General features: G+C 43.1%; 3 protein-coding genes across 3 annotated transcripts; all 3 read right to left on the bottom strand.

Moving 5' to 3' along the window:
• Nucleotides 1–11,692: 11,692 nt before the first annotated feature.
• On the bottom strand, nucleotides 11,693–16,669 carry LOC114692361 (putative KHDC1-like protein). The gene is made up of 5 exons (XM_037199571.1): nucleotides 16,552–16,669; nucleotides 15,329–15,511; nucleotides 14,923–15,009; nucleotides 12,110–12,234; nucleotides 11,693–11,719 (listed from the first exon to the last, which is right to left on the bottom strand). Exons 1-5 carry the CDS (start codon nucleotides 16,667–16,669, stop codon nucleotides 11,693–11,695), a joined length of 540 nt encoding a protein of 179 aa, XP_037055466.1.
• A 2,448-nt stretch (nucleotides 16,670–19,117) lies between these two features.
• LOC114692362 (putative KHDC1-like protein) lies at nucleotides 19,118–20,873 on the bottom strand. The gene is made up of 3 exons (XM_028868095.1): nucleotides 20,756–20,873; nucleotides 19,551–19,733; nucleotides 19,118–19,236 (listed from the first exon to the last, which is right to left on the bottom strand). Exons 1-3 carry the CDS (start codon nucleotides 20,871–20,873, stop codon nucleotides 19,118–19,120), a joined length of 420 nt encoding a protein of 139 aa, XP_028723928.1.
• Nucleotides 20,874–22,036: 1,163 nt separating this feature from the next.
• On the bottom strand, nucleotides 22,037–25,335 carry LOC114692363 (putative KHDC1-like protein). The gene is made up of 4 exons (XM_037199572.1): nucleotides 25,218–25,335; nucleotides 24,000–24,212; nucleotides 23,596–23,682; nucleotides 22,037–22,218 (listed from the first exon to the last, which is right to left on the bottom strand). The coding sequence occupies exons 1-4, from the start codon at nucleotides 25,333–25,335 to the stop codon at nucleotides 22,037–22,039; spliced, it is 600 nt and encodes a 199-aa protein (XP_037055467.1).
• Nucleotides 25,336–25,824: the final 489 nt, after the last annotated feature.

Below are 25,824 nucleotides of genomic sequence, written 5' to 3' on the forward strand. Positions count from 1 at the left end.
GGCAGAGATAGGCAGTCCTGTGAGTTTGAGCCCAGCCTGCAGAAATTCAAGATGCAGACAAGGTATTTCTCCTTCAGTGAAGTTTCACACCAACCATTATCAAGTCAACATTCTTTCTCCAGGCTGCAGTGCAGGTCTCTAAATTCCAGTCTGAATGTTGTGTTATGTCAGCATCTAGGTGCATGGATGTTTGAAGCTGAAGCAACATTGTAAAAATGGCCTGCTTATTATAGTGCAGCTCTTTTGATGCTTGGTCATCTCTGGCAAGTTACTGATTTCTCAGGGCTCAAGATTTATCAGGCATGATTTATAGTATTGGTAACCACCTTGGCCGGGATAATTTCTTTTTTTCTCTTTAACACTCTTTGATTCTTTGTTTGTTTCATGTCTTTAAGACTGGATCTCTCTAATGTAGGTCTGGCTGTCCTGGAACTCACAGGGTACCTCCTGACTCTGCCTCCCCAGTGCTAGGATTAAAGGTGTGCGTCTCCACGCAGCCCTTCAAGCAATGTTTATGTTTGATAGAAAAATTTAGTGACAACTAGCTCGTGGGGAGCATGTTGTCATTATTCACATCTAATTTTAATTTTTCATTTTATAATTAAGTGTTTGTTTCTTTGTTTGATTTACTTAATTTTTGGTTTTTGAGAAAGAATTGCTCTGTGTAGCTAAGTGCCATTGCTGGATCTTGCACTGTAGACCAGGCTGGCCTCAAAGTCACAAAGATCTGCCTGCCTCTGCTTCCTGAGCCCTGGGATTAAATGTGTGCAGGACCACCCACTGCCACGCTCTTTTTATTTATTTATCTATCTATTTATTTATTTATTTATTTAAAATTACACTTATGATAATAATTGCATTCGTGGTATTCATGGATTACATTCACAGTATTCATTCAATCAATATATTTATGATAGTCATGAATTACATTAATTTATTGATTTAATACATTCATGATATTATTTCTTGATTCTACTCTCCATTTGTGGGACTTTTCCCTCACACAAAACAGACATTCTGTACTTAGGAAGTCATTGCTCTTTATTTCTTTCTTCTACATCTTGAGATAATGTCTAATTTTTCTGTCTCCATGATTTGTATATTCTATAAATGTTACCTTAAACAATTCAATAGTGTTTGTCCTTTTTTTTTGAAGGTAAAAAAGATTTTATGTACAACAGTAGGAGAAATAATATAGATGGCATGAACATAAAAACAGGTTATACTTGAAAAGCCCAAGATTATTTTCAACAGTACAGTAATTTCTCGGTGGAATATAGTAAATATGAGCCTGGCAGTGGTGAACACCTTTAATCCCAGTACTCGGGAGACAAAGCCAGGTGTATCTCTGTGAGGTCGAGGCCAGGCAGGTCAGAACCCAAAAACGATATCAAGAATCAGGCCAAGCCGGGCGTTGGTGGCGCACGCCTTTAATCCCAGCACTCGGGAGGCAGAGCCAGGCGGATCTCTGTGAGTTCGAGGCCAGCCTGGGCTACCAAGTGAGCTCCAGGAAAGGCGCAAAGCTACACAGAGAAACCCTGTCTCGAAAAACCAAAAAAAAAAAAAAAGAAAAAAAAAGAAAAAAAAAAAAAGAATCAGGCCAAGTATGTATGCGGGCATGCTGAAAGAGTCATCCAAGTCAGCTGTGGACAGGGTTTGGTTCTGGACGTGATGCAACATCTTTTCACCTAGGGAGAGAAAGTGGAACACTGGTAAAGTGAAGCTCAGGATGGGATCCAAGACTCCCTTGGGGACATGATAGGGGAAGAATACAGACAAGCCCAGGCCCACCCACCCAGGTCATCTATTCATACCTCCCCAGGATCTTAGAGACCTCAGGAAATGAAAATGGCTGTAACCTAAAACTGCTTCCCTTAGAATGGACTTGGAGGAGTATCTGGATTCCCACAGTCCTGAGAGACTCAATCAGAATCTATGGTGCCATACAACTATTTATTATCTGTCAGGCAGTCAACCCTCAAGGGCATATCTGTCAAAGTCACCTACCTCGGGCCTGGTGGTAAGCTTGCTGGCTCCCCACACTCCGAATCATATCCATCAACCACCGCTTTGCTCTGAGTGGTCCAACCACAGTGACTCGAGTCTGGCCTGAGGCTGTAAACCACCTCTCCAGTTGAATGAGGGTGTTGCTGTGTAGCTGGATGCTTCTGAGGTATAAGTCTTCATGGCCTGAACACACAAGATACAAAAAAAGGATTTATAAGACAATAGAACTGTGTGAGGAGGCTGGATTTGGGTGGCAGTTACCTCCAAGATTAAAACCTGTTCTGAGTGAAGCTGTAAAAATATACAGTGGATGTTGGAGAAGAGGTAGAAAAACAGGGTGTGGCAGAAGAACAGGGTGTGGCTGTCATGGTGGTCCACTCCTTTAATGCTGGCACTGAGAGCAAAGAGACAGACACATCCTTGTGAGGTCAAGGGCAGCCTGGATTATAAAGCTAGTTCCAGGCCACACAGGGCTATATAGAGGGACACTATCTCAAAAATCAAAAGCAAAAATCCAGCAAAATGTTTAAGAACCGGGCAAGGTACACACTCCGTCCTCCAGGAAAGCCCCTTAAGACAGAAGAAATAAGCAAGTTCTGGAAGTCCATCAAAATTGATCAGACCTCACCAAGTGCACTGAAGTAAACTGGGAGGTGATCAAACACACCTTTAATCCCGCCACTCTGGAGGCAGAGGCAGGGGATATCTTGATCTACAGAGCAGATTCCAGGACAGCCAAGGCTACACACAGACACTCTGTCTCACAATGACAAAACAAAAAGGGTAGGTAAGCAGTAAAGACTGTCAGAAGTCAGGCTGAGGCAGACAGAGCTGGGGAGAAACACAGTCCAACAAGTCTGAAAGAAGCAGAGACCATCTGAGCCCCTGGGAGAGATCACACAATGGCATGTTGAGTTGCTTGTGAGCTGTCCCCCATACTGGGTGGGCTTTAGTGACACAGCTGTCTTGGAGTCATTTCTGCTCCTGTGGGTAACCCCTCACTACTACCCCCAAGGAGCCCCAATAATTCTCATTGGTTCACCAAGTTCTACTGATGGCTTCCTTGGCTGGTATAGGTTCCCTCTCAGGGCTGAGTACATACTTGCCCACATCTCCCCAGGAATGGTGTCACACAACAACTAGGAATCTGGGACAGACTGCATAAAAGGAGAAGATTGGAAAACCATGAAAGAGGGGAAGAGGACATAGGAAAGGCCACCTACCAAATATGTGCTCTTCCTGGGCTTCATCTATGAATGTCACAAGTGGGACATCAAAGTTTTCAGGCAATGTCCAGCAGGCATTCTCGTTGACACCATCTATATCCATCAAAAGATCCATTGCTCCCACTTCAGAATAAGGCAACTCCAAGCAGATGACTGTCCAATGTAGCTGTGAAGAAGGGCCCAGGTTCTGGCTAATATACTCCCTCCAAAAACCCAGCCCTTGACCCACCTTAGGGTAAAGGATTCATCCCTAAGTTTCCCCTATTAATCCAGCCAATCAGCACTTGGCTTACTCTTTTAATACAGTGAGGTCATCACTAGTCCCAAGAATACTAATTTTCTTCTAGGTAATCTTAAAGGTGGGTGAGGAAGTCTCCGGAGTATCAACTAGAAAAGTAGCTGAGGTCCAAGTGGTGTTGGTGCACGCCTTTAATCCCAGCACTTGGGAGGCAGAGGCAGGTGAATCTCTGTGAGTTCCAGGCCACCCTGTGCTAAAGAGTGAGTTCCAGGGCAGGCTCCAAAGCTACACAGAGAAACCCTGTCTCAAAACACCAAAAAGAAAAAGTGGATGAGGGACAAATGTGCAGGAGCAGGAAGGTCCTTGGCGGGTGCTACCTCTGTTTATTTCTTTTTTGTTTTATCTTGTTTCCTTGGAGAGCAGGTCTCTCTACATAGCTCTGGCTGTCCTGGGACTTACTATGTACATCAGGTTGGTCTCATTCTCACAAGAGATCCACCCATCTCTTCCTCCACAGTGCAGGGATTAAGGACCTGAGGCACCATGACAGCACCCTAACTGCCCTTCTTATAAAAACAGTGTTTGTGGGTAAGTCTAGTCTACATCCCTAGTTCCCATAGGGTGGTGGCATTTATTATTTATTTGATAATAGTTTAGAGCTTAGGGGGTAGAGGAAAACATGCTGAGCTCGTTACATACATACATACATACATACATACATACATACATACATACAAATATACATACACACACATATATATATATATATATATATATATATATATATATATATGTCTGTGAAGACAGCTAATGAAATTGGCCATGAATTTGAAAGAGATCAAGGAGGGTAGGTGATTGGGTTGGAATGGATGAAAGGAAAGAGCTAAAATAGTGTAATTATATAATACTCCCCCAAATAAGAGAAATAAAGTCAGAAAAGGGGGTACATGCCTTTATTCCCAACCCTGGGGAGGCAGAGATAGGCAGTCCTGTGAGTTTGAGCCCAGCCTGCAGAAATTCAAGATGCAGACAAGGTATTTCTCCTTCAGTGAAGTTTCACACCAACCATTATCAAGTCAACATTCTTTCTCCAGGCTGCAGTGCACGTCTCTAAATTCCAGTCTGAATGTTGTGTTATGTCAGCATCTAGGTGCATGGATGTTTGAAGCAACATTGTAAAAATGGCCCGCTTATTACAGTGCAGCTTTTTCTGATGCTTGATCATCTCTGGCAAGTTACTGATTTCTCAGGGCTCAAGATTTATCAGGCATGATTTATAGCAATGGTAACCACCTTGGCCACGATAATTTCCTTTTTTCTCTTTAACTCTCTTTGTTTCTTTGTTTGTTTCATGATATATAAGACTGGGTCTCTCTAGTGTCGGTCTGGCTGTCCTAGAACTCACAGGGTACCTCCTGACTCTGCCTCCCTAGTGCTAGGATTAAAGGTGTGCGTCTCCACCCAGCACTTCAAGAAATGTTTGTGTTTGATAGAAAAAAATAGTGACAACAAGCTCTTGGGGAATATGTTGTCATTGTTCACATATAATTTCAATTTTTCGTTTTATTATTAAGTGTTTGTATGTTTGTCTATTTGTTTTATTGACTTAATTTTTGGTTTTTGAGAAAGAATTGCTCTGTGTAGCTTAGTGCCATTGCTGGATCTTGCACTGTAGACCAGGCTGGCCTCAAAGTCACAAAGATCTGCCTGCCTCTGCTTCCTGAGGCCTGTGATTAAATGTGTGCAGGACCACCCACTGCCACGCTGTTTTTTATCTATTTATTTATTTATTTATTTATTTATTTATTTATTTATTTATTTATTTATTGATAGTTACACTCATGATAATAATTACATTCATGGTATTCATGGATTACATTCACAATATGTATTCAATAATTATATTTATGATATTCATGAATTCCATTAATTTATTGATTTAATACATTCATGATATTATTTCTTGATTCTACTCTCCATTTGTGGGACTTTTCCCTCACACAAAACAGACATTCTGTACTTAGGAAGTCATTGCTCTTTATTTCTTTCTTCTACATCTTGAGATAATGTCTAATTTTTCTGTCTCCATGATTTGTATATTCTATAAATGTTACCTTAAACAATTCAATAGTGTTTGTCCTTTTTTTTTGAAGGTAAAAAAGATTTTATGTACAACAGTAGGAGAAATAATATAGATGGCATGAACATAAAAACAGGTTATACTTGAAAAGCCCAAGATTATTTTCAACAGTACAGTAATTTCTCGGTGGAATATAGTAAATATGAGCCTGGCAGTGGTGAACACCTTTAATCCCAGTACTCGGGAGACAAAGCCAGGTGTATCTCTGTGAGGTCGAGGCCAGGCAGGTCAGAACCCAAAAACGATATCAAGAATCAGGCCAAGCCGGGCGTTGGTGGCGCACGCCTTTAATCCCAGCACTCGGGAGGCAGAGCCAGGCGGATCTCTGTGAGTTCGAGGCCAGCCTGGGCTACCAAGTGAGCTCCAGGAAAGGCGCAAAGCTACACAGAGAAACCCTGTCTCGAAAAACCAAAAAAAAAAAAAAAGAAAAAAAAAGAAAAAAAAAAAAAAGAATCAGGCCAAGTATGTATGCGGGCATGCTGAAAGAGTCATCCAAGTCAGCTGTGGACAGGGTTTGGTTCTGGACGTGATGCAACATCTTTTCACCTAGGGAGAGAAAGTGGAACACTGGTAAAGTGAAGCTCAGGATGGGATCCAAGACTCCCTTGGGGACATGATAGGGGAAGAATACAGACAAGCCCAGGCCCACCCACCCAGGTCATCTATTCATACCTCCCCAGGATCTTAGAGACCTCAGGAAATGAAAATGGCTGTAACCTAAAACTGCTTCCCTTAGAATGGACTTGGAGGAGTATCTGGATTCCCACAGTCCTGAGAGACTCAATCAGAATCTATGGTGCCATACAACTATTTATTATCTGTCAGGCAGTCAACCCTCAAGGGCATATCTGTCAAAGTCACCTACCTCGGGCCTGGTGGTAAGCTTGCTGGCTCCCCACACTCCGAATCATATCCATCAACCACCGCTTTGCTCTGAGTGGTCCAACCACAGTGACTCGAGTCTGGCCTGAGGCTGTAAACCACCTCTCCAGTTGAATGAGGGTGTTGCTGTGTAGCTGGATGTTTCTGAGGTATAAGTCTTCATGGCCTGAACACACAAGATACAACAAAAGGATTTATAAGCCACAAGCACTATGTGAGGAGGCTGGATTTGGGTGGCAGTTACCTCCAAGATTAAAACCTGTTCTGAGTGAAGCTGTAAAAATATACAGTGGATGTTGGAGAAGAGGTAGAAAAACAGGGTGTGGCAGAAGAACAGGGTGTGGCTGTCATGGTGGTCCACTCCTTTAATGCTGGCACTGAGAGCAAAGAGACAGACACATCCTTGTGAGGTCAAGGGCAGCCTGGATTATAAAGCTAGTTCCAGGCCACACAGGGCTATATAGAGGGACACTATCTCAAAAATCAAAAGCAAAAATCCAGCAAAATGTTTAAGAACCGGGCAAGGTACACACTCCGTCCTCCAGGAAAGCCCCTTAAGACAGAAGAAATAAGCAAGTTCTGGAAGCCCATCAAAATTGATCAGACCTCACCAAGTGCACTGAAGTAAACTGGGAGGTGATCAAACACACCTTTAATCCCGCCACTCTGGAGGCAGAGGCAGGGGGATATCTTGATCTACAGAGCAGATTCCAGGACAGCCAAGGCTACACACAGACACTCTGTCTCACAATGACAAAACAAAAAGGGTAGGTAAGCAGTAAAGACTGTCAGAAGTCAGGCTGAGGCAGACAGAGCTGGGGAGAAACACAGTCCAACAAGTCTGAAAGAAGCAGAGACCATCTGAGCCCCTGGGAAAGATCACACAATGGCATGTTGAGTTGCTTGTGAGCTGTCCCCCATACTGGGTGGGCTTTAGTGACACAGCTGTCTTGGAGTCATTTCTGCTCCTGTGGGTAACCCCTCACTACTACCCCCAAGGAGCCCCAATAATTCTCATTGGTTCACCAAGTTCTACTGATGGCTTCCTTGGCTGGTATAGGTTCCCTCTCAGGGCTGAGTACATACTTGCCCACATCTCCCCAGGAATGGTGTCACACAACAACTAGGAATCTGGGACAGACTGCATAAAAGGAGAAGATTGGAAAACCATGAAAGAGGGGAAGAGGACATAGGAAAGGCCACCTACCAAATATGTGCTCTTCCTGGGCTTCATCTATGAATGTCACAAGTGGGACATCAAAGTTTTCAGGCAATGTCCAGCAGGCATTCTCGTTGACACCATCTATATCCATCAAAAGATCCATTGCTCCCACTTCAGAATAAGGCAACTCCAAGCAGATGACTGTCCAATGTAGCTGTGAAGAAGGGCCCAGGTTCTGGCTAATATATTCCCTCCTAAAACCCAGCCCTTGACCCACCTTAGGGTAAAGGATTCATCCCTAAGTTTCCCCTATTAATCCAGCCAATCAGCACTTGGCTTACTCTTTTAATACAGTGAGGTCATCACTAGTCCCAAGAATACTAATTTTCTTCTAGGTAATCTTAAAGGTGGGTGAGGAAGTCTCCGGAGTATCAACTAGAAAAGTAGCTGAGGTCCAAGTGGTGTTGGTGCACGCCTTTAATCCCAGCACTTGGGAGGCAGAGGCAGGTGAATCTCTGTGAGTTCCAGGCCACCCTGTGCTAAAGAGTGAGTTCCAGGGCAGGCTCCAAAGCTACACAGAGAAACCCTGTCTCAAAACACCAAAAAGAAAAAGTGGATGAGGGACAAATGTGCAGGAGCAGGAAGGTCCTTGGCGGGTGCTACCTCTGTTTATTTCTTTTTTGTTTTATCTTGTTTCCTTGGAGAGCAGGTCTCTCTACATAGCTCTGGCTGTCCTGGGACTTACTATGTACATCAGGTTGGTCTCATTCTCACAGAGATCCACCCATCTCTTCCTCCACAGTGCAGGGATTAAGGACCTGAGGCACCATGACAGCACCCTAACTGCCCTTCTTATAAAAACAGTGTTTGTGGGTAAGTCTAGTCTACATCCCTAGTTCCCATAGGGTGGTGGCATTTATTATTTATTTGATAATAGTTTAGAGCTTAGGGGGTAGAGGAAAACATGCTGAGCTCGTTACATACATACATACATACATACATACATACATACATACAAATATACATACATATATATATATATATGTCTGTGAAGACAGCTAATGAAATTGGCCATGAATTTGAAAGAGATCAAGGAGGGGTAGGTGATTGGGTTGGAATGGATGAAAGGAAAGAGCTAAAATAGTGTAATTATATAATACTCCCCCAAATAAGAGAAATAAAGTCAGAAAAGGGGTACATGCCTTTATTCCCAACCCTGGGGAGGCAGAGATAGGCAGTCCTGTGAGTTTGAGCCCAGCCTGCAGAAATTCAAGATGCAGACAAGGTATTTCTCCTTCAGTGAAGTTTCACACCAACCATTATCAAGTCAACATTCTTTCTCCAGGCTGCAGTGCACGTCTCTAAATTCCAGTCTGAATGTTGTGTTATGTCAGCATCTAGGTGCATGGATGTTTGAAGCAACATTGTAAAATGGCCCGCTTATTACAGTGCAGCTTTTTCTGATGCTTGATCATCTCTGGCAAGTTACTGATTTCTCAGGGCTCAAGATTTATCAGGCATGATTTATAGCAATGGTAACCACCTTGGCCACGATAATTTCCTTTTTTCTCTTTAACTCTCTTTGTTTCTTTGTTTGTTTCATGATATATAAGACTGGGTCTCTCTAGTGTCGGTCTGGCTGTCCTAGAACTCACAGGGTACCTCCTGACTCTGCCTCCCTAGTGCTAGGATTAAAGGTGTGCGTCTCCACCCAGCACTTCAAGAAATGTTTGTGTTTGATAGAAAAAAATAGTGACAACAAGCTCTTGGGGAATATGTTGTCATTGTTCACATATAATTTCAATTTTTCGTTTTATTATTAAGTGTTTGTATGTTTGTCTATTTGTTTTATTGACTTAATTTTTGGTTTTTGAGAAAGAATTGCTCTGTGTAGCTTAGTGCCATTGCTGGATCTTGCACTGTAGACCAGGCTGGCCTCAAAGTCACAAAGATCTGCCTGCCTCTGCTTCCTGAGGCCTGTGATTAAATGTGTGCAGGACCACCCACTGCCACGCTGTTTTTTTATTTATTTAATTATTTATTTATTTATTTATTTATTTATTGATAGTTACACTCATGATAATAATTACATTCATGGTATTCATGGATTACATTCACAATATGTATTCAATAATTATATTTATGATATTCATGAATTCCATTAATTTATTGATTTAATACATTCATGATATTATTTCTTGATTCTACTCTCCATTTGTGGGACTTTTCCCTCACACAAAACAGACATTCTGTACTTAGGAAGTCATTGCTCTTTATTTCTTTCTTCTACATCTTGAGATAATGTCTAATTTTTCTGTCTCCATGATTTGTATATTCTATAAATGTTACCTTAAACAATTCAATAGTGTTTGTCCTTTTTTTTTGAAGGTAAAAAAGATTTTATGTACAACAGTAGGAGAAATAATATAGATGGCATGAACATAAAAACAGGTTATACTTGAAAAGCCAAGATTATTTTCAACAGTACAGTAATTTCTCGGTGGAATATAGTAAATATGAGCCTGGCAGTGGTGAACACCTTTAATCCCAGTACTCGGGAGACAAAGCCAGGTGTATCTCTGTGAGGTCGAGGCCAGGCAGGTCAGAACCCAAAAACGATATCAAGAATCAGGCCAAGCCGGGCGTTGGTGGCGCACGCCTTTAATCCCAGCACTCGGGAGGCAGAGCCAGGCGGATCTCTGTGAGTTCGAGGCCAGCCTGGGCTACCAAGTGAGCTCCAGGAAAGGCGCAAAGCTACACAGAGAAACCCTGTCTCGAAAAACCAAAAAAAAAAAAAAAAAAAAAAAAAAAAAAAAAAGAATCAGGCCAAATATGTATGCGGGCATGCTGAAAGAGTCATCCAAGTCAGCTGTGGACAGGGTTTGGTTCTGGACGTGATGCAACATCTTTTCACCTAGGGAGAGAAAGTGGAACACTGGTAAAGTGAAGCTCAGGATGGGATCCAAGACTCCCTTGGGGACATGATAGGGGAAGAATACAGACAAGCCCAGGCCCACCCACCCAGGTCATCCATTCATACCTCCCCAGGATCTTAGAGACCTCAGGAAAAGAAAATGGCTGTAACCTAAAACTGCTTCCCTTAGAATGGACTTGGAGGAGTATCTGGATTCCCACAGTCCTGAGAGACTCAATCAGAATCTATGGTGCCATACAACTATTTATTATCTGTCAGGCAGTCAACCCTCAAGGGCATATCTGTCAAAGTCACCTACCTCGGGCCTGGTGGTAAGCTTGCTGGCTCCCCACACTCCGAATCATATCCATCAACCACCGCTTTGCTCTGAGTGGTCCAACCACAGTGACTCGAGTCTGGCCTGAGGCTGTAAACCACCTCTCCAGTTGAATGAGGGTGTTGCTGTGTAGCTGGATGCTTCTGAGGTATAAGTCTTCATGGCCTGAACACACAAAATACAAAAAAAGGATTTATAAGCCACAAGCACTATGTGAGGAGGCTGGATTTGGGTGGCAGTTACCTCCAAGATTAAAACCTGTTCTGAGTGAAGCTGTAAAAATATACAGTGGATGTTGGAGAAGAGGTAGAAAAACAGGGTGTGGCAGAAGAACAGGGTGTGGCTGTCATGGTGGTCCACTCCTTTAATGCTGGCACTGAGAGCAAAGAGACAGACACATCCTTGTGAGGTCAAGGGCAGCCTGGATTATAAAGCTAGTTCCAGGCCACACAGGGCTATATAGAGGGACACTATCTCAAAAATCAAAAGCAAAAATCCAGCAAAATGTTTAAGAACCGGGCAAGGTACACACTCCGTCCTCCAGGAAAGCCCCTTAAGACAGAAGAAATAAGCAAGTTCTGGAAGTCCATCAAAATTGATCAGACCTCACCAAGTGCACTGAAGTAAACTGGGAGGTGATCAAACACACCTTTAATCCCGGCACTCTGGAGGCAGAGGCAGGGGATATCTTGATCTACAGAGCAGATTCCAGGACAGCCAAGGCTACACACAGACACTCTGTCTCACAATGACAAAACAAAAAGGGTAGGTAAGCAGTAAAGACTGTCAGAAGTCAGGCTGAGGCAGACAGAGCTGGGGAGAAACACAGTCCAACAAGTCTGAAAGAAGCAGAGACCATCTGAGCCCCTGGGAGAGATCACACAATGGCATGTTGAGTTGCTTGTGAGCTGTCCCCATACTGGGTGGGCTTTAGTGACACAGCTGTCTTGGAGTCATTTCTGCTCCTGTGGCTAACCCCTCACTACTACCCCTAAGAAGCCCCAATAATTCTCATTGGTTCACCAACTTCTACTGATGGCTTCCTTTGCTGTTATGGGTTCCCTCTCATGGCTGGGGACATACTTGCCCACATCTCCCCAGGAATGGTGTCACACAACAACTAGGAATCTGGGACAGACTGCATAAAAGGAGAAGATTGGAAAACCATGAAAGAGGGAAGAGGACATAGGAAAGGCCACCTACCAAATATGTGCTCTTCCTGGCTTCATCTATGAATGTCACAAGTGGGACATCAAAGTTTTCAGGCAATGTCCAGCAGGCATTCTCGTTGACACCATCTATATCCATCAAAAGATCCATTGCTCCCACTTCAGAATAAGGCAACTCCAAGCAGATGACTGTCCAATGTAGCTGTGAAGAAGGGCCCAGGTTCTGGCTAATATACTCCCTCCTAAAACCCAGCCCTTGACCCACCTTAGGGTAAAGGATTCATCCCTAAGTTTCCCCTATTAATCCAGCCAATCAGCACTTGGCTTACTCTTTTAATACAGTGAGGTCATCACTAGTCCCAAGAATACTAATTTTCTTCTAGGTAATCTTAAAGGTGGGTGAGGAAGTCTCCGGAGTATCAACTAGAAAAGTAGCTGAGGTCCAAGTGGTGTTGGTGCACGCCTTTAATCCCAGCACTTGGGAGGCAGAGGCAGGTGGATCTCTGTGAGTTCCAGGCCACCCTGTGCTAAAGAGTGAGTTCCAGGGCAGGCTCCAAAGCTACACAGAGAAACCCTGTCTCAAAACACCAAAAAGAAAAAGTGGATGAGGGACAAATGTGCAGGAGCAGGAAGGTCCTTGGCGGGTGCTACCTCTGTTTATTTCTTTTTTGTTTTATCTTGTTTCCTTGGAGAGCAGGTCTCTCTACATAGCTCTGGCTGTCCTGGGACTTACTATGTACATCAGGTTGGTCTCATTCTCACAGAGATCCACCCATCTCTTCCTCCACAGTGCAGGGATTAAGGACCTGAGGCACCATGACAGCACCCTAACTGCCCTTCTTATAAAAACAGTGTTTGTGGGTAAGTCTAGTCTACATCCCTAGTTCCCATAGGGTGGTGGCATTTATTATTTATTTGATAATAGTTTAGAGCTTAGGGGGTAGAGGAAAACATGCTGAGCTCGTTACATACATACATACATACATACATACATACAAATATACATACATACATACATACAAATATACATACATATATATATATATGTCTGTGAAGACAGCTAATGAAATTGGCCATGAATTTGAAAGAGATCAAGGAGGGATAGGTGATTGGGTTGGAATGGATGAAAGGAACGAGCTAAAATAGTGTAATTATATAATACTCCCCCAAATAAGAGAAATAAAGTCAGAAAAGGGGGTACATGCCTTTATTCCCAACCCTGGGGAGGCAGAGATAGGCAGTCCTGTGAGTTTGAGCCCAGCCTGCAGAAATTCAAGATGCAGACAAGGTATTTCTCCTTCAGTGAAGTTTCACACCAACCATTATCAAGTCAACATTCTTTCTCCAGGCTGCAGTGCACGTCTCTAAATTCCAGTCTGAATGTTGTGTTATGTCAGCATCTAGGTGCATGGATGTTTGAAGCAACATTGTAAAAATGGCCCGCTTATTATAGTGCAGCTTTTTCTGATGCTTGATCATCTCTGGCAAGTTACTGATTTCTCAGGGCTCAAGATTTATCAGGCATGATTTATAGCAATGGTAACCACCTTGGCCACGATAATTTCCTTTTTTCTCTTTAACTCTCTTTGTTTCTTTGTTTGTTTCATGATATATAAGACTGGGTCTCTCTAGTGTCGGTCTGGCTGTCCTAGAACTCACAGGGTACCTCCTGACTCTGCCTCCCTAGTGCTAGGATTAAAGGTGTGCGTCTCCACCCAGAACTTCAAGAAATGTTTGTGTTTGATAGAAAAAAATAGTGACAACAAGCTCTTGGGGAATATGTTGTCATTGTTCACATATAATTTCAATTTTTCGTTTTATTATTAAGTGTTTGTATGTTTGTCTATTTGTTTTATTGACTTAATTTTTGGTTTTTGAGAAAGAATTGCTCTGTGTAGCTTAGTGCCATTGCTGGATCTTGCACTGTAGACCAGGCTGGCCTCAAAGTCACAAAGATCTGCCTGCCTCTGCTTCCTGAGGCCTGTGATTAAATGTGTGCAGGACCACCCACTGCCACGCTGTTTTTTTATTTATTTAATTATTTATTTATTTATTTATTTATTTATTTATTTATTGATAGTTACACTCATGATAATAATTACATTCATGGTATTCATGGATTACATTCACAATATGTATTCAATTATATTTATGATATTCATGAATTCCATTAATTTATTGATTTAATACATTCATGATATTATTTCTTGATTCTACTCTCCATTTGTGGGACTTTTCCCTCACACAAAACAGACATTCTGTACTTAGGAAGTCATTGCTCTTTATTTCTTTCTTCTACATCTTGAGATAATGTCTAATTTTTCTGTCTCCATGATTTGTATATTCTATATATGTTACCTTAAACAATTCAATAGTGTTTGTCCTTTTTTTTGAAGGTAAAAAAGATTTTATGTACAACAGTAGGAGAAATAATATAGATGGCATGAACATAAAAACAGGTTATACTTGAAAAGCCCAAGATTATTTTCAACAGTACAGTAAATTCTCGGTGGAATATAGTAAATATGAGCCTGGCAGTGGTGAACACCTTTAATCCCAGTACTCGGGAGACAAAGCCAGGTGTATCTTTGTGAGGTCGAGGCCAGGCAGGTCAGAACCCAAAAATGATATCAAGAATCAGGCCAAGCCGGGCGTTGGTGGCGCACGCCTTTAATCCCAGCACTCGGGAGGCAGAGCCAGGCGGATCTCTGTGAGTTCGAGGCCAGCCTGGGCTACCAAGTGAGCTCCAGGAAAGGCGCAAAGCTACACAGAGAAACCCTGTCTCGAAAAACCAAAAAAAAAAAAAAAAAAAAAAAAAGAAAAGAAAAAAAAAAAAAAGAATCAGGCCAAATATGTATGCGGGCATGCTGAAAGAGTCATCCAAGTCAGCTGTGGACAGGGTTTGGTTCTGGACGTGATGCAACATCTTTTCACCTAGGGAGAGAAAGTGGAACACTGGTAAAGTGAAGCTCAGGATGGGATCCAAGACTCCCTTGGGGACATGATAGGGGAAGAATACAGACAAGCCCAGGCCCACCCACCCAGGTCATCCATTCATACCTCCCCAGGATCTTAGAGACCTCAGGAAAAGAAAATGGCTGTAACCTAAAACTGCTTCCCTTAGAATGGACTTGGAGGAGTATCTGGATTCCCACAGTCCTGAGAGACTCAATCAGAATCTATGGTGCCATACAACTATTTATTATCTGTCAGGCAGTCAACCCTCAAGGGCATATCTGTCAAAGTCACCTACCTCGGGCCTGGTGGTAAGCTTGCTGGCTCCCCACACTCCGAATCATATCCATCAACCACCGCTTTGCTCTGAGTGGTCCAACCACAGTGACTCGAGTCTGGCCTGAGGATGTAAACCACCTCTCCAGTTGAATGAGGGTGTTGCTGTGTAGCTGGATGCTTCTGAGGTATAAGTCTTCATGGCCTGAACACACAAAATACAAAAAAAGGATTTATAAGCCACAAGCACTATGTGAGGAGGCTGGATTTGGGTGGCAGTTACCTCCAAGATTAAAACCTGTTCTGAGTGAAGCTGTAAAAATATACAGTGGATGTTGGAGAAGAGGTAGAAAAACAGGGTGTGGCAGAAGAACAGGGTGTGGCTGTCATGGTGGTCCACTCCTTTAATGCTGGCACTGAGAGCAAAGAGACAGACACATCCTTGTGAGGTCAAGGGCAGCCTGGATTATAAAGCTAGTTCCAGGCCACACAGGGCTATATAGAGGGACACTATCTCAAAAATCAAAAGCAAAAATCCAGCAAAATGTTTAAGAACCGGGCAAGGTACACACTCCGTCCTCCAGGAAAGCCCCTTAAGACAGAAGAAATAAGCAAGTTCTGGAAGTCCATCAAAATTGATCAGACCTCACCAAGTGCACTGAAGTAAACTGGGAGGTGATCAAACACACCTTTAATCCCGGCACTCTGGAGGCAGAGGCAGGGGGATATCTTGATCTACAGAGCAGATTCCAGGACAGCCAAGGCTACACACAGACACTCTGTCTCACAATGACAAAACAAAAAGGGTAGGTAAGCAGTAAAGACTGTCAGAAGTCAGGCTGAGGCAGACAGAGCTGGGGAGAAACACAGTCCAACAAGTCTGAAAGAAGCAGAGACCATCTGAGCCCCTGGGAGAGATCACACAATGGCATGTTGAGTTGCTTGTGAGCTGTCCCCCATACTGGGTGGGCTTTAGTGACACAGCTGTCTTGGAGTCATTTCTGCTCCTGTGGGTAACCCCTCACTACTACCCCCAAGGAGCCCCAATAATTCTCATTGGTTCACCAAGTTCTACTGATGGCTTCCTTGCTGGTATAGGTTCCCTCTCAGGGCTGAGTACATACTTGCCCACATCTCCCCAGGAATGGTGTCACACAACAACTAGGAATCTGGGACAGACTGCATAAAAGGAGAAGATTGGAAAACCATGAAAGAGGGGAAGAGGACATAGGAAAGGCCACCTACCAAATATGTGCTCTTCCTGGGCTTCATCTATGAATGTCACAAGTGGGACATCAAAGTTTTCAGGCAATGTCCAGCAGGCATTCTCGTTGACACCATCTATATCCATCAAAAGATCCATTGCTCCCACTTCAGAATAAGGCAACTCCAAGCAGATGACTGTCCAATGTAGCTGTGAAGAAGGGCCCAGGTTCTGGCTAATATACTCCCTCCTAAAACCCAGCCCTTGACCCACCTTAGGGTAAAGGATTCATCCCTAAGTTTCCCCTATTAATCCAGCCAATCAGCACTTGGCTTACTCTTTTAATACAGTGAGGTCATCACTAGTCCCAAGAATACTAATTTTCTTCTAGGTAATCTTAAAGGTGGGTGAGGAAGTCTCCGGAGTATCAACTAGAAAAGTAGCTGAGGTCCAAGTGGTGTTGGTGCACGCCTTTAATCCCAGCACTTGGGAGGCAGAGGCAGGTGGATCTCTGTGAGTTCCAGGCCACCCTGTGCTAAAGAGTGAGTTCCAGGGCAGGCTCCAAAGCTACACAGAGAAACCCTGTCTCAAAACACCAAAAAGAAAAAGTGGATGAGGGACAAATGTGCAGGAGCAGGAAGGTCCTTGGCGGGTGCTACCTCTGTTTATTTCTTTTTTGTTTTATCTTGTTTCCTTGGAGAGCAGGTCTCTCTACATAGCTCTGGCTGTCCTGGGACTTACTATGTACATCAGGTTGGTCTCATTCTCACAGAGATCCACCCATCTCTTCCTCCACAGTGCAGGGATTAAGGACCTGAGGCACCATGACAGCACCCTAACTGCCCTTCTTATAAAAACAGTGTTTGTGGGTAAGTCTAGTCTACATCCCTAGTTCCCATAGGGTGGTGGCATTTATTATTTATTTGATAATAGTTTAGAGCTTAGGGGGTAGAGGAAAACATGCTGAGCTCGTTACATACATACATACATACATACATACATACATACAAATATACATACATATATATATATGTCTGTGAAGACAGCTAATGAAATTGGCCATGAATTTGAAAGAGATCAAGGAGGGGTAGGTGATTGGGTTGGAATGGATGAAAGGAACGAGCTAAAATAGTGTAATTATATAATACTCCCCCAAATAAGAGAAATAAAGTCAGAAAAGGGGGTACATGCCTTTATTCCCAACCCTGGGGAGGCAGAGATAGGCAGTCCTGTGAGTTTGAGCCCAGCCTGCAGAAATTCAAGATGCAGACAAGGTATTTCTCCTTCAGTGAAGTTTCACACCAACCATTATCAAGTCAACATTCTTTCTCCAGGCTGCAGTGCACGTCTCTAAATTCCAGTCTGAATGTTGTGTTATGTCAGCATCTAGGTGCATGGATGTTTGAAGCAACATTGTAAAAATGGCCCGCTTATTACAGTGCAGCTTTTTCTGATGCTTGATCATCTCTGGCAAGTTACTGATTTCTCAGGGCTCAAGATTTATTAGGCATGATTTATAGCAATGGTAACCACCTTGGCCACGATAATTTCCTTTTTTCTCTTTAACTCTCTTTGTTTCTTTGTTTGTTTCATGATATATAAGACTGGGTCTCTCTAGTGTCGGTCTGGCTGTCCTGGAACTCACAGGGTACCTCCTGACTCTGCCTCCGTAGTGCTAGGATTAAAGGTGTGCGTCTCCACCCAGCACTTCAAGAAATGTTTGTGTTTGATAGAAAAAAATAGTGACAACAAGCTCTTGGGGAATATGTTGTCATTGTTCACATATAATTTCAATTTTTCGTTTTATTATTAAGTGTTTGTATGTTTGTCTATTTGTTTTATTGACTTAATTTTTGGTTTTTGAGAAAGAATTGCTCTGTGTAGCTTAGTGCCATTGCTGGATCTTGCACTGTAGACCAGGCTGGCCTCAAAGTCACAAAGATCTGCCTGCCTCTGCTTCCTGAGGCCTGTGATTAAATGTGTGCAGGACCACCCACTGCCACGCTGGGTTTTTTATCTATTTATTTATTTATTTATTTATTTATTTATTTATTTATTTATTTATTGATAGTTACACTCATGATAATAATTACATTCATAGTATTCATGGATTACATTCACAATATGTATTCAATAATTATATTTATGATATTCATGAATTCCATTAATTTATTGATTTAATACATTCATGATATTATTTCTTGATTCTACTCTCCATTTGTGGGACTTTTCCCTCACACAAAACAGACATTCTGTACTTAGGAAGTCATTGCTCTTTATTTCTTTCTTCTACATCTTGAGATAATGTCTAATTTTTCTGTCTCCATGATTTGTATATTCTATATATGTTACCTTAAACAATTCAATAGTGTTTGTCCTTTTTATTTTGAAGGTAAAAAAGATTTTATGTACAACAGTAGGAGAAATAATATAGATGGCATGAACATAAAAACAGGTTATACTTGAAAAGTCCAAGATTATTTTCAACAGTACAGTAATTTCTCGGTGGAATATAGTAAATATGAGCCTGGCAGTGGTGAAAACCTTTAATCCCGGTACTCGGGAGACCAAGCCAGGTGTATCTTTGTGAGTTCCAGGCCAGCCAGGTCAGAACCCAAAAACGATATCAAGAATCAGGCCAAATATGTATGCGGGCATGCTGAAAGAGTCACCCAAGTCAGCTGTGGACAGGGTTTGGTTCTGGACGTGATGCAACATCTTTTCACCTAGGGAGAGAAAGTGGAACACTGGTAAAGTGAAGCTCAGGATGGGATCCAAGACTCCCTTGGGGACAGGATAGGGAAAGAATATAGCCAAGCCCAGGCCCAACCAACCAGTCATCTATTCATACCTCCCCAGGATCTTAGAGACCTCAGGAAAAGAAAATGGCTGTAACCTAAAACTGTTTCCCTTAGAATGGACTTGGAGGAGCATCTGGATTCCCACAGTCCTGAGAGACTCAATCAGAATCTATGGTGCCATACAACTATTATCTGTCAGGAAGTCAACCCTCAAGGGCATATCTGTCAAAGTCACCTACCTCGGGCCTGGTGGTAAGCTTGCTGGCTCCCCACACTCCGAATCATATCCATCAACCACCGCTTTGCTCTGAGTGGTCCAACCACAGAGACTCGAGTCTGGCCTGAGGCTGTAAACCACCTCTCCAGTTGAATGAGGGTGTTGCTGTGTAGCTCGATGCTTCTGAGGTATACATCTTCATGGCCTGAACACACAAGATACAACAAAAGGATTTATAAGGCACTAGCACTATGTGAGGAGGCTGGATTTGGGTGGCAGTTACCTCCAAAATTAAAACCTGTTCTGAGTGAAGCTGTAAATAAAGACAGTGGATGTTGGAGAAGAGATAGAAGAACAGGGTGTGGCTGTCATGGTGGTCCACTCCTTTAATGCTGGCACTGAGAGCAAAGAGACAGACACATCCTTGTGAGGTCAAGGGCAGCCTGGATTATAAAGCTAGTTCCAGGCCACACAGGGCTATATAGAGGGACACTATCTCAAAAATCAAAAGCAAAAATCCAGCAAAATGTTTAAGAACCGGGCAAGGTACACACTCCGTCCTCCAGGAAAGCCCCTTAAGACAGAAGAAATAAGCAAGTTCTGGAAGTCCATCAAAATTGATCAGACCTCACCAAGTGCACTGAAGTAAACTGGGAGGTGATCAAACACACCTTTAATCCCGGCACTCTGGAGGCAGAGGCAGGGGATATCTTGATCTACAGAGCAGATTCCAGGACAGCCAAGGCTACACACAGACACTCTGTCTCACAATGACAAAACAAGAAGGGTAGGTAAGCAGTAAAGACTGTCAGTAGTCAGGCTGAGGCAGACAGAGCTGGGGAGAAACACAGTCCAACAAGTCTGAAAGAAGCAGAGACCATCTGAGCCCCTGGGAAAGATCACACAATGGCATGTTGAGTTGCTTGTGAGCTGTCCCCCATACTGGGTGGGCTTTAGTGGCACAGCTGTCTTGGAGTCATTTCTGCTCCTGTGGGTAACCCCTCACTACTACCCCCAAGGAGCCCCAATAATTCTCATTGGTTCACCAAGTTCTACTGATGGCTTCCTTGGCTGGTATAGGTTCCCTCTCAGGGCTGAGTACATACTTGCCCACATCTCCCCAGGAATGGTGTCACACAACAACTAGGAATCTGGGACAGACTGCATAAAAGGAGAAGATAGGAAAACCATGAAAGAGGGGAAGAGGACATAGGAAAGGCCACCTACCAGATATGTGCTCTCCCTGGGCTTCATCTATGAATGTCACAAGTGGGTCATCAAAGTTTTCAGGCAATGTCCACCAGGCATTCTCGTTGAAACCATCTATATCCATCAAAAGATCCATTGCTCCCACTTCAGAATAAGGCAACTCCAAGCAGATGACTGTCCAATGTAGTTGTGAAGAAGGGCCCAGGTTCTGGCTAATATACTCCTCCTAAAACCCAGCCCTTGACCCACCTTAGGGTAAAGGATTCATCCCTAAGTTTCCCCTATTAATCCAGCCAATCAGCACTTGGCTTACTCTTTTAATACAGTGAGGTCATCACTAGTCCCAAGAATACTAATTTTCTTCTAGGTAATCTTAAAGGTGGGTGAGGAAGTCTCCGGAGTATCAACTAGAAAAGTAGCTGAGGTCCAAGTGGTGTTGGTGCACGCCTTTAATCCCAGCACTTGGGAGGCAGAGGCAGGTGGATCTCTGTGAGTTCCAGGCCACCCTGTGCTAAAGAGTGAGTTCCAGGGCAGGCTCCAAAGCTACACAGAGAAACCCTGTCTCAAAACACCAAAAAGAAAAAGTGGATGAGGGACAAATGTGCAGGAGCAGGAAGGTCCTTGGCGGGTGCTACCTCTGTTTATTTCTTTTTTGTTTTATCTTGTTTCCTTGGAGAGCAGGTCTCTCTACATAGCTCTGGCTGTCCTGGGACTTACTATGTACATCAGGTTGGTCTCATTCTCACAGAGATCCACCCATCTCTTCCTCCACAGTGCAGGGATTAAGGACCTGAGGCACCATGACAGCACCCTAACTGCCCTTCTTATAAAAACAGTGTTTGTGGGTAAGTCTAGTCTACATCCCTAGTTCCCATAGGGTGGTGGCATTTATTATTTATTTGATAATAGTTTAGAGCTTAGGGGGTAGAGGAAAACATGCTGAGCTCGTTACATACATACATACATACATACATACATACATACATACATACAAATATACATACATACATACATACAAATATACATACATATATATATATATATATGTCTGTGAAGACAGCTAATGAAATTGGCCATGAATTTGAAAGAGATCAAGGAGGGATAGGTGATTGGGTTGGAATGGATGAAAGGAAAGAGCTAAAATAGTGTAATTATATAATACTCCCCCAAATAAGAGAAATAAAGTCAGAAAAGGGGGTACATGCCTTTATTCCCAACCCTGGGGAGGCAGAGATAGGCAGTCCTGTGAGTTTGAGCCCAGCCTGCAGAAATTCAAGATGCAGACAAGGTATTTCTCCTTCAGTGAAGTTTCACACCAACCATTATCAAGTCAACATTCTTTCTCCAGGCTGCAGTGCACGTCTCTAAATTCCAGTCTGAATGTTGTGTTATGTCAGCATCTAGGTGCATGGATGTTTGAAGCAACATTGTAAAAATGGCCCGCTTATTATAGTGCAGCTTTTTCTGATGCTTGATCATCTCTGGCAAGTTAGTGATTTCTCAGGGCTCAAGATTTATCAGGCATGATTTATAGCAATGGTAACCACCTTGGCCACGATAATTTCCTTTTTTCTCTTTAACTCTCTTTGTTTCTTTGTTTGTTTCATGATATATAAGACTGGGTCTCTCTAGTGTCGGTCTGGCTGTCCTAGAACTCACAGGGTACCTCCTGACTCTGCCTCCCTAGTGCTAGGATTAAAGGTGTGCGTCTCCACCCAGAACTTCAAGAAATGTTTGTGTTTGATAGAAAAAAATAGTGACAACAAGCTCTTGGGGAATATGTTGTCATTGTTCACATATAATTTCAATTTTTCGTTTTATTATTAAGTGTTTGTATGTTTGTCTATTTGTTTTATTGACTTAATTTTTGGTTTTTGAGAAAGAATTGCTCTGTGTAGCTTAGTGCCATTGCTGGATCTTGCACTGTAGACCAGGCTGGCCTCAAAGTCACAAAGATCTGCCTGCCTCTGCTTCCTGAGGCCTGTGATTAAATGTGTGCAGGACCACCCACTGCCACGCTGTTTTTTTATTTATTTAATTAATTATTTATTTATTTATTTATTTATTTATTTATTTATTTATTGATAGTTACACTCATGATAATAATTACATTCATAGTATTCATGGATTACATTCACAATATGTATTCAATAATTATATTTATGATATTCATGAATTCCATTAATTTATTGATTTAATACATTCATGATATTATTTCTTGATTCTACTCTCCATTTGTGGGACTTTTCCCTCACACAAAACAGACATTCTGTACTTAGGAAGTCATTGCTCTTTATTTCTTTCTTCTACATCTTGAGATAATGTCTAATTTTTCTGTCTCCATGATTTGTATATTCTATATATGTTACCTTAAACAATTCAATAGTGTTTGTCCTTTTTTTTTTGAAGGTAAAAAAGATTTTATGTACAACAGTAGGAGAAATAATATAGATGGCATGAACATAAAAACAGGTTATACTTGAAAAGCCCAAGATTATTTTCAACAGTACAGTAAATTCTCGGTGGAATATAGTAAATATGAGCCTGGCAGTGGTGAACACCTTCAATCCCAGTACTCGGGAGACAAAGCCAGGTGTATCTTAGTGAGGTCGAGGCCAGGCAGGTCAGAACCCAAAAATGATATCAAGAATCAGGCCAAGCCGGGCGTTGGTGGCGCACGCCTTTAATCCCAGCACTCGGGAGGCAGAGCCAGGCGGATCTCTGTGAGTTCGAGGCCAGCCTGGGCTACCAAGTGAGCTCCAGGAAAGGCGCAAAGCTACACAGAGAAACCCTGTCTCGAAAAACCAAAAAAAAAAAAAAGAAAAAAAAAAGAAAAGAAAAAAAAAAAAGAATCAGGCCAAATATGTATGCGGGCATGCTGAAAGAGTCATCCAAGTCAGCTGTGGACAGGGTTTGGTTCTGGACGTGATGCAACATCTTTTCACCTAGGGAGAGAAAGTGGAACACTGGTAAAGTGAAGCTCAGGATGGGATCAAGACTCCTTGGGGACATGATAGGGGAAGAATACAGACAAGCCCAGGCCCACCCACCCAGGTCATCCATTCATACCTCCCCAGGATCTTAGAGACCTCAGGAAATGAAAATGGCTGTAACCTAAAACTGCTTCCCTTAGAATGGACTTGGAGGAGTATCTGGATTCCCACAGTCCTGAGAGACTCAATCAGAATCTATGGTGCCATACAACTATTTATTATCTGTCAGGCAGTCAACCCTCAAGGGCATATCTGTCAAAGTCACCTACCTCGGGCCTGGTGGTAAGCTTGCTGGCTCCCCACACTCCGAATCATATCCATCAACCACCGCTTTGCTCTGAGTGGTCCAACCACAGTGACTCGAGTCTGGCCTGAGGCTGTAAACCACCTCTCCAGTTGAATGAGGGTGTTGCTGTGTAGCTCGATGCTTCTGAGGTGTAAGTCTTCATGGCCTGAACACACAAAATACAAAAAAAGGATTTATAAGGCAATAGAACTGTGTGAGGAGGCTGGAATTGTGTGGCAGTTACCTCCAAGATTAAAACCTGTTCTGAGTGAAGCTGTAAAAATATACAGTGGATGTTGGAGAAGAGGTAGAAAAACAGGGTGTGGCAGAAGAACAGGGTGTGGCTGTCATGGTGGTCCACTCCTTTAATGCTGGCACTGAGAGCAAAGAGACAGACACATCCTTGTGAGGTCAAGGGCAGCCTGGATTATAAAGCTAGTTCCAGGCCACACAGGGCTATATAGAGGGACACTATCTCAAAAATCAAAAGCAAAAATCCAGCAAAATGTTTAAGAACCGGGCAAGGTACACACTCCGTCCTCCAGGAAGCCCCTTAAGACAGAAGAAATAAGCAAGTTCTGGAAGTCCATCAAAATTGATCAGACCTCACCAAGTGCACTGAAGTAAACTGGGAGGTGATCAAACACACCTTTAATCCCGGCACTCTGGAGGCAGAGGCAGGGGGATATCTTGATCTACAGAGCAGATTCCAGGACAGCCAAGGCTACACACAGACACTCTGTCTCACAATGACAAAACAAAAAGGGTAGGTAAGCAGTAAAGACTGTCAGAAGTCAGGCTGAGGCAGACAGAGCTGGGGAGAAACACAGTCCAACAAGTCTGAAAGAAGCAGAGACCATCTGAGCCCCTGGAGAGATCACACAATGGCATGTTGAGTTGCTTGTGAGCTGTCCCCATACTGGGTGGGCTTTAGTGACACAGCTGTCTTGGAGTCATTTCTGCTCCTGTGGGTAACCCTCACTACTACCCCAAGGAGCCCAATAATTCTCATTGGTTCACCAAGTTCTACTGATGGCATTCCTTGGCTGGTATAGGTTCCCTCTCAGGGCTGAGTACATACTTGCCCACATCTCCCAGGAATGGTGTCACACAACAACTAGGAATCTGGGACAGACTGCATAAAAGGAGAAGATTGGAAAACCATGAAAGAGGGGAAGAGGACATAGGAAAGGCCACCTACCAAATATGTGCTCTTCCTGGGCTTCATCTATGAATGTCACAAGTGGGACATCAAAGTTTTCAGGCAATGTCCAGCAGGCATTCTCGTTGACACCATCTATATCCATCAAAAGATCCATTGCTCCACTTCAGAATAAGGCAACTCCAAGCAGATGACTGTCCAATGTAGCTGTGAAGAAGGGCCCAGGTTCTGGCTAATATACTCCTCCTAAAACCCAGCCCTTGACCCACCTTAGGGTAAAGGATTCATCCCTAAGTTTCCCTATTAATCCAGCCAATCAGCACTTGGCTTACTCTTTTAATACAGTGAGGTCATCACTAGTCCCAAGAATACTAATTTTCTTCTAGGTAATCTTAAAGGTGGGTGAGGAAGTCTCCGGAGTATCAACTAGAAAAGTAGCTGAGGTCCAAGTGGTGTTGGTGCACGCCTTTAATCCAGCACTTGGGAGGCAGAGGCAGGTGGATCTCTGTGAGTTCCAGGCCACCCTGTGCTAAAGAGTGAGTTCCAGGGCAGGCTCCAAAGCTACACAGAGAAACCCTGTCTCAAAACACCAAAAAGAAAAAGTGGATGAGGGACAAATGTGCAGGAGCAGGAAGGTCCTTGGCGG

Source organism: Peromyscus leucopus, chromosome 16_21 (assembly GCF_004664715.2).
Source record: "Peromyscus leucopus breed LL Stock chromosome 16_21, UCI_PerLeu_2.1, whole genome shotgun sequence".
Classification (NCBI taxonomy): Eukaryota; Metazoa; Chordata; class Mammalia; order Rodentia; family Cricetidae; genus Peromyscus; species Peromyscus leucopus.

Excerpts from the sequence above, each read along its gene's own strand:
- LOC114692361 (XM_037199571.1), bottom strand. The coding sequence starts at position 16,669 with ATGGATCTTTTGATGGATATAGATGGTGTCAACGAGAATGCCTGCTGG. Across the intron at positions 15,512-16,551 it reads CCAGGAAGAGCACATATTTG|GCCATGAAGACTTATACCTC; the intron begins GTAGGTGGCCTT and ends TTGTGTGTTCAG. Across the intron at positions 12,235-14,922 it reads CATGCCCGCATACATATTTG|TGGGAGCAATGGATCTTTTG; the intron begins GCCTGATTCTTT and ends CTTATTCTGAAG.
- LOC114692362 (XM_028868095.1), bottom strand. The coding sequence starts at position 20,873 with ATGGATCTTTTGATGGATATAGATGGTTTCAACGAGAATGCCTGGTGG. Across the intron at positions 19,734-20,755 it reads CCAGGGAGAGCACATATCTG|GCCATGAAGATGTATACCTC; the intron begins GTAGGTGGCCTT and ends TTGTGTGTTCAG. Across the intron at positions 19,237-19,550 it reads AGCTTACCACCAGGCCCGAG|GTGAAAAGATGTTGCATCAC; the intron begins GTAGGTGACTTT and ends TTCTCTCCCTAG.
- LOC114692363 (XM_037199572.1), bottom strand. The coding sequence starts at position 25,335 with ATGGATCTTTTGATGGATATAGATGGTGTCAACGAGAATGCCTGCTGG. Across the intron at positions 24,213-25,217 it reads CCAGGAAGAGCACATATTTG|AAATCCTTTTTTTGTATTTT; the intron begins GTAGGTGGCCTT and ends CTATTGCCTTAT. Across the intron at positions 22,219-23,595 it reads CATGCCCGCATACATATTTG|AGATGATCAAGCATCAGAAA; the intron begins GCCTGATTCTTT and ends CTAACTTGCCAG.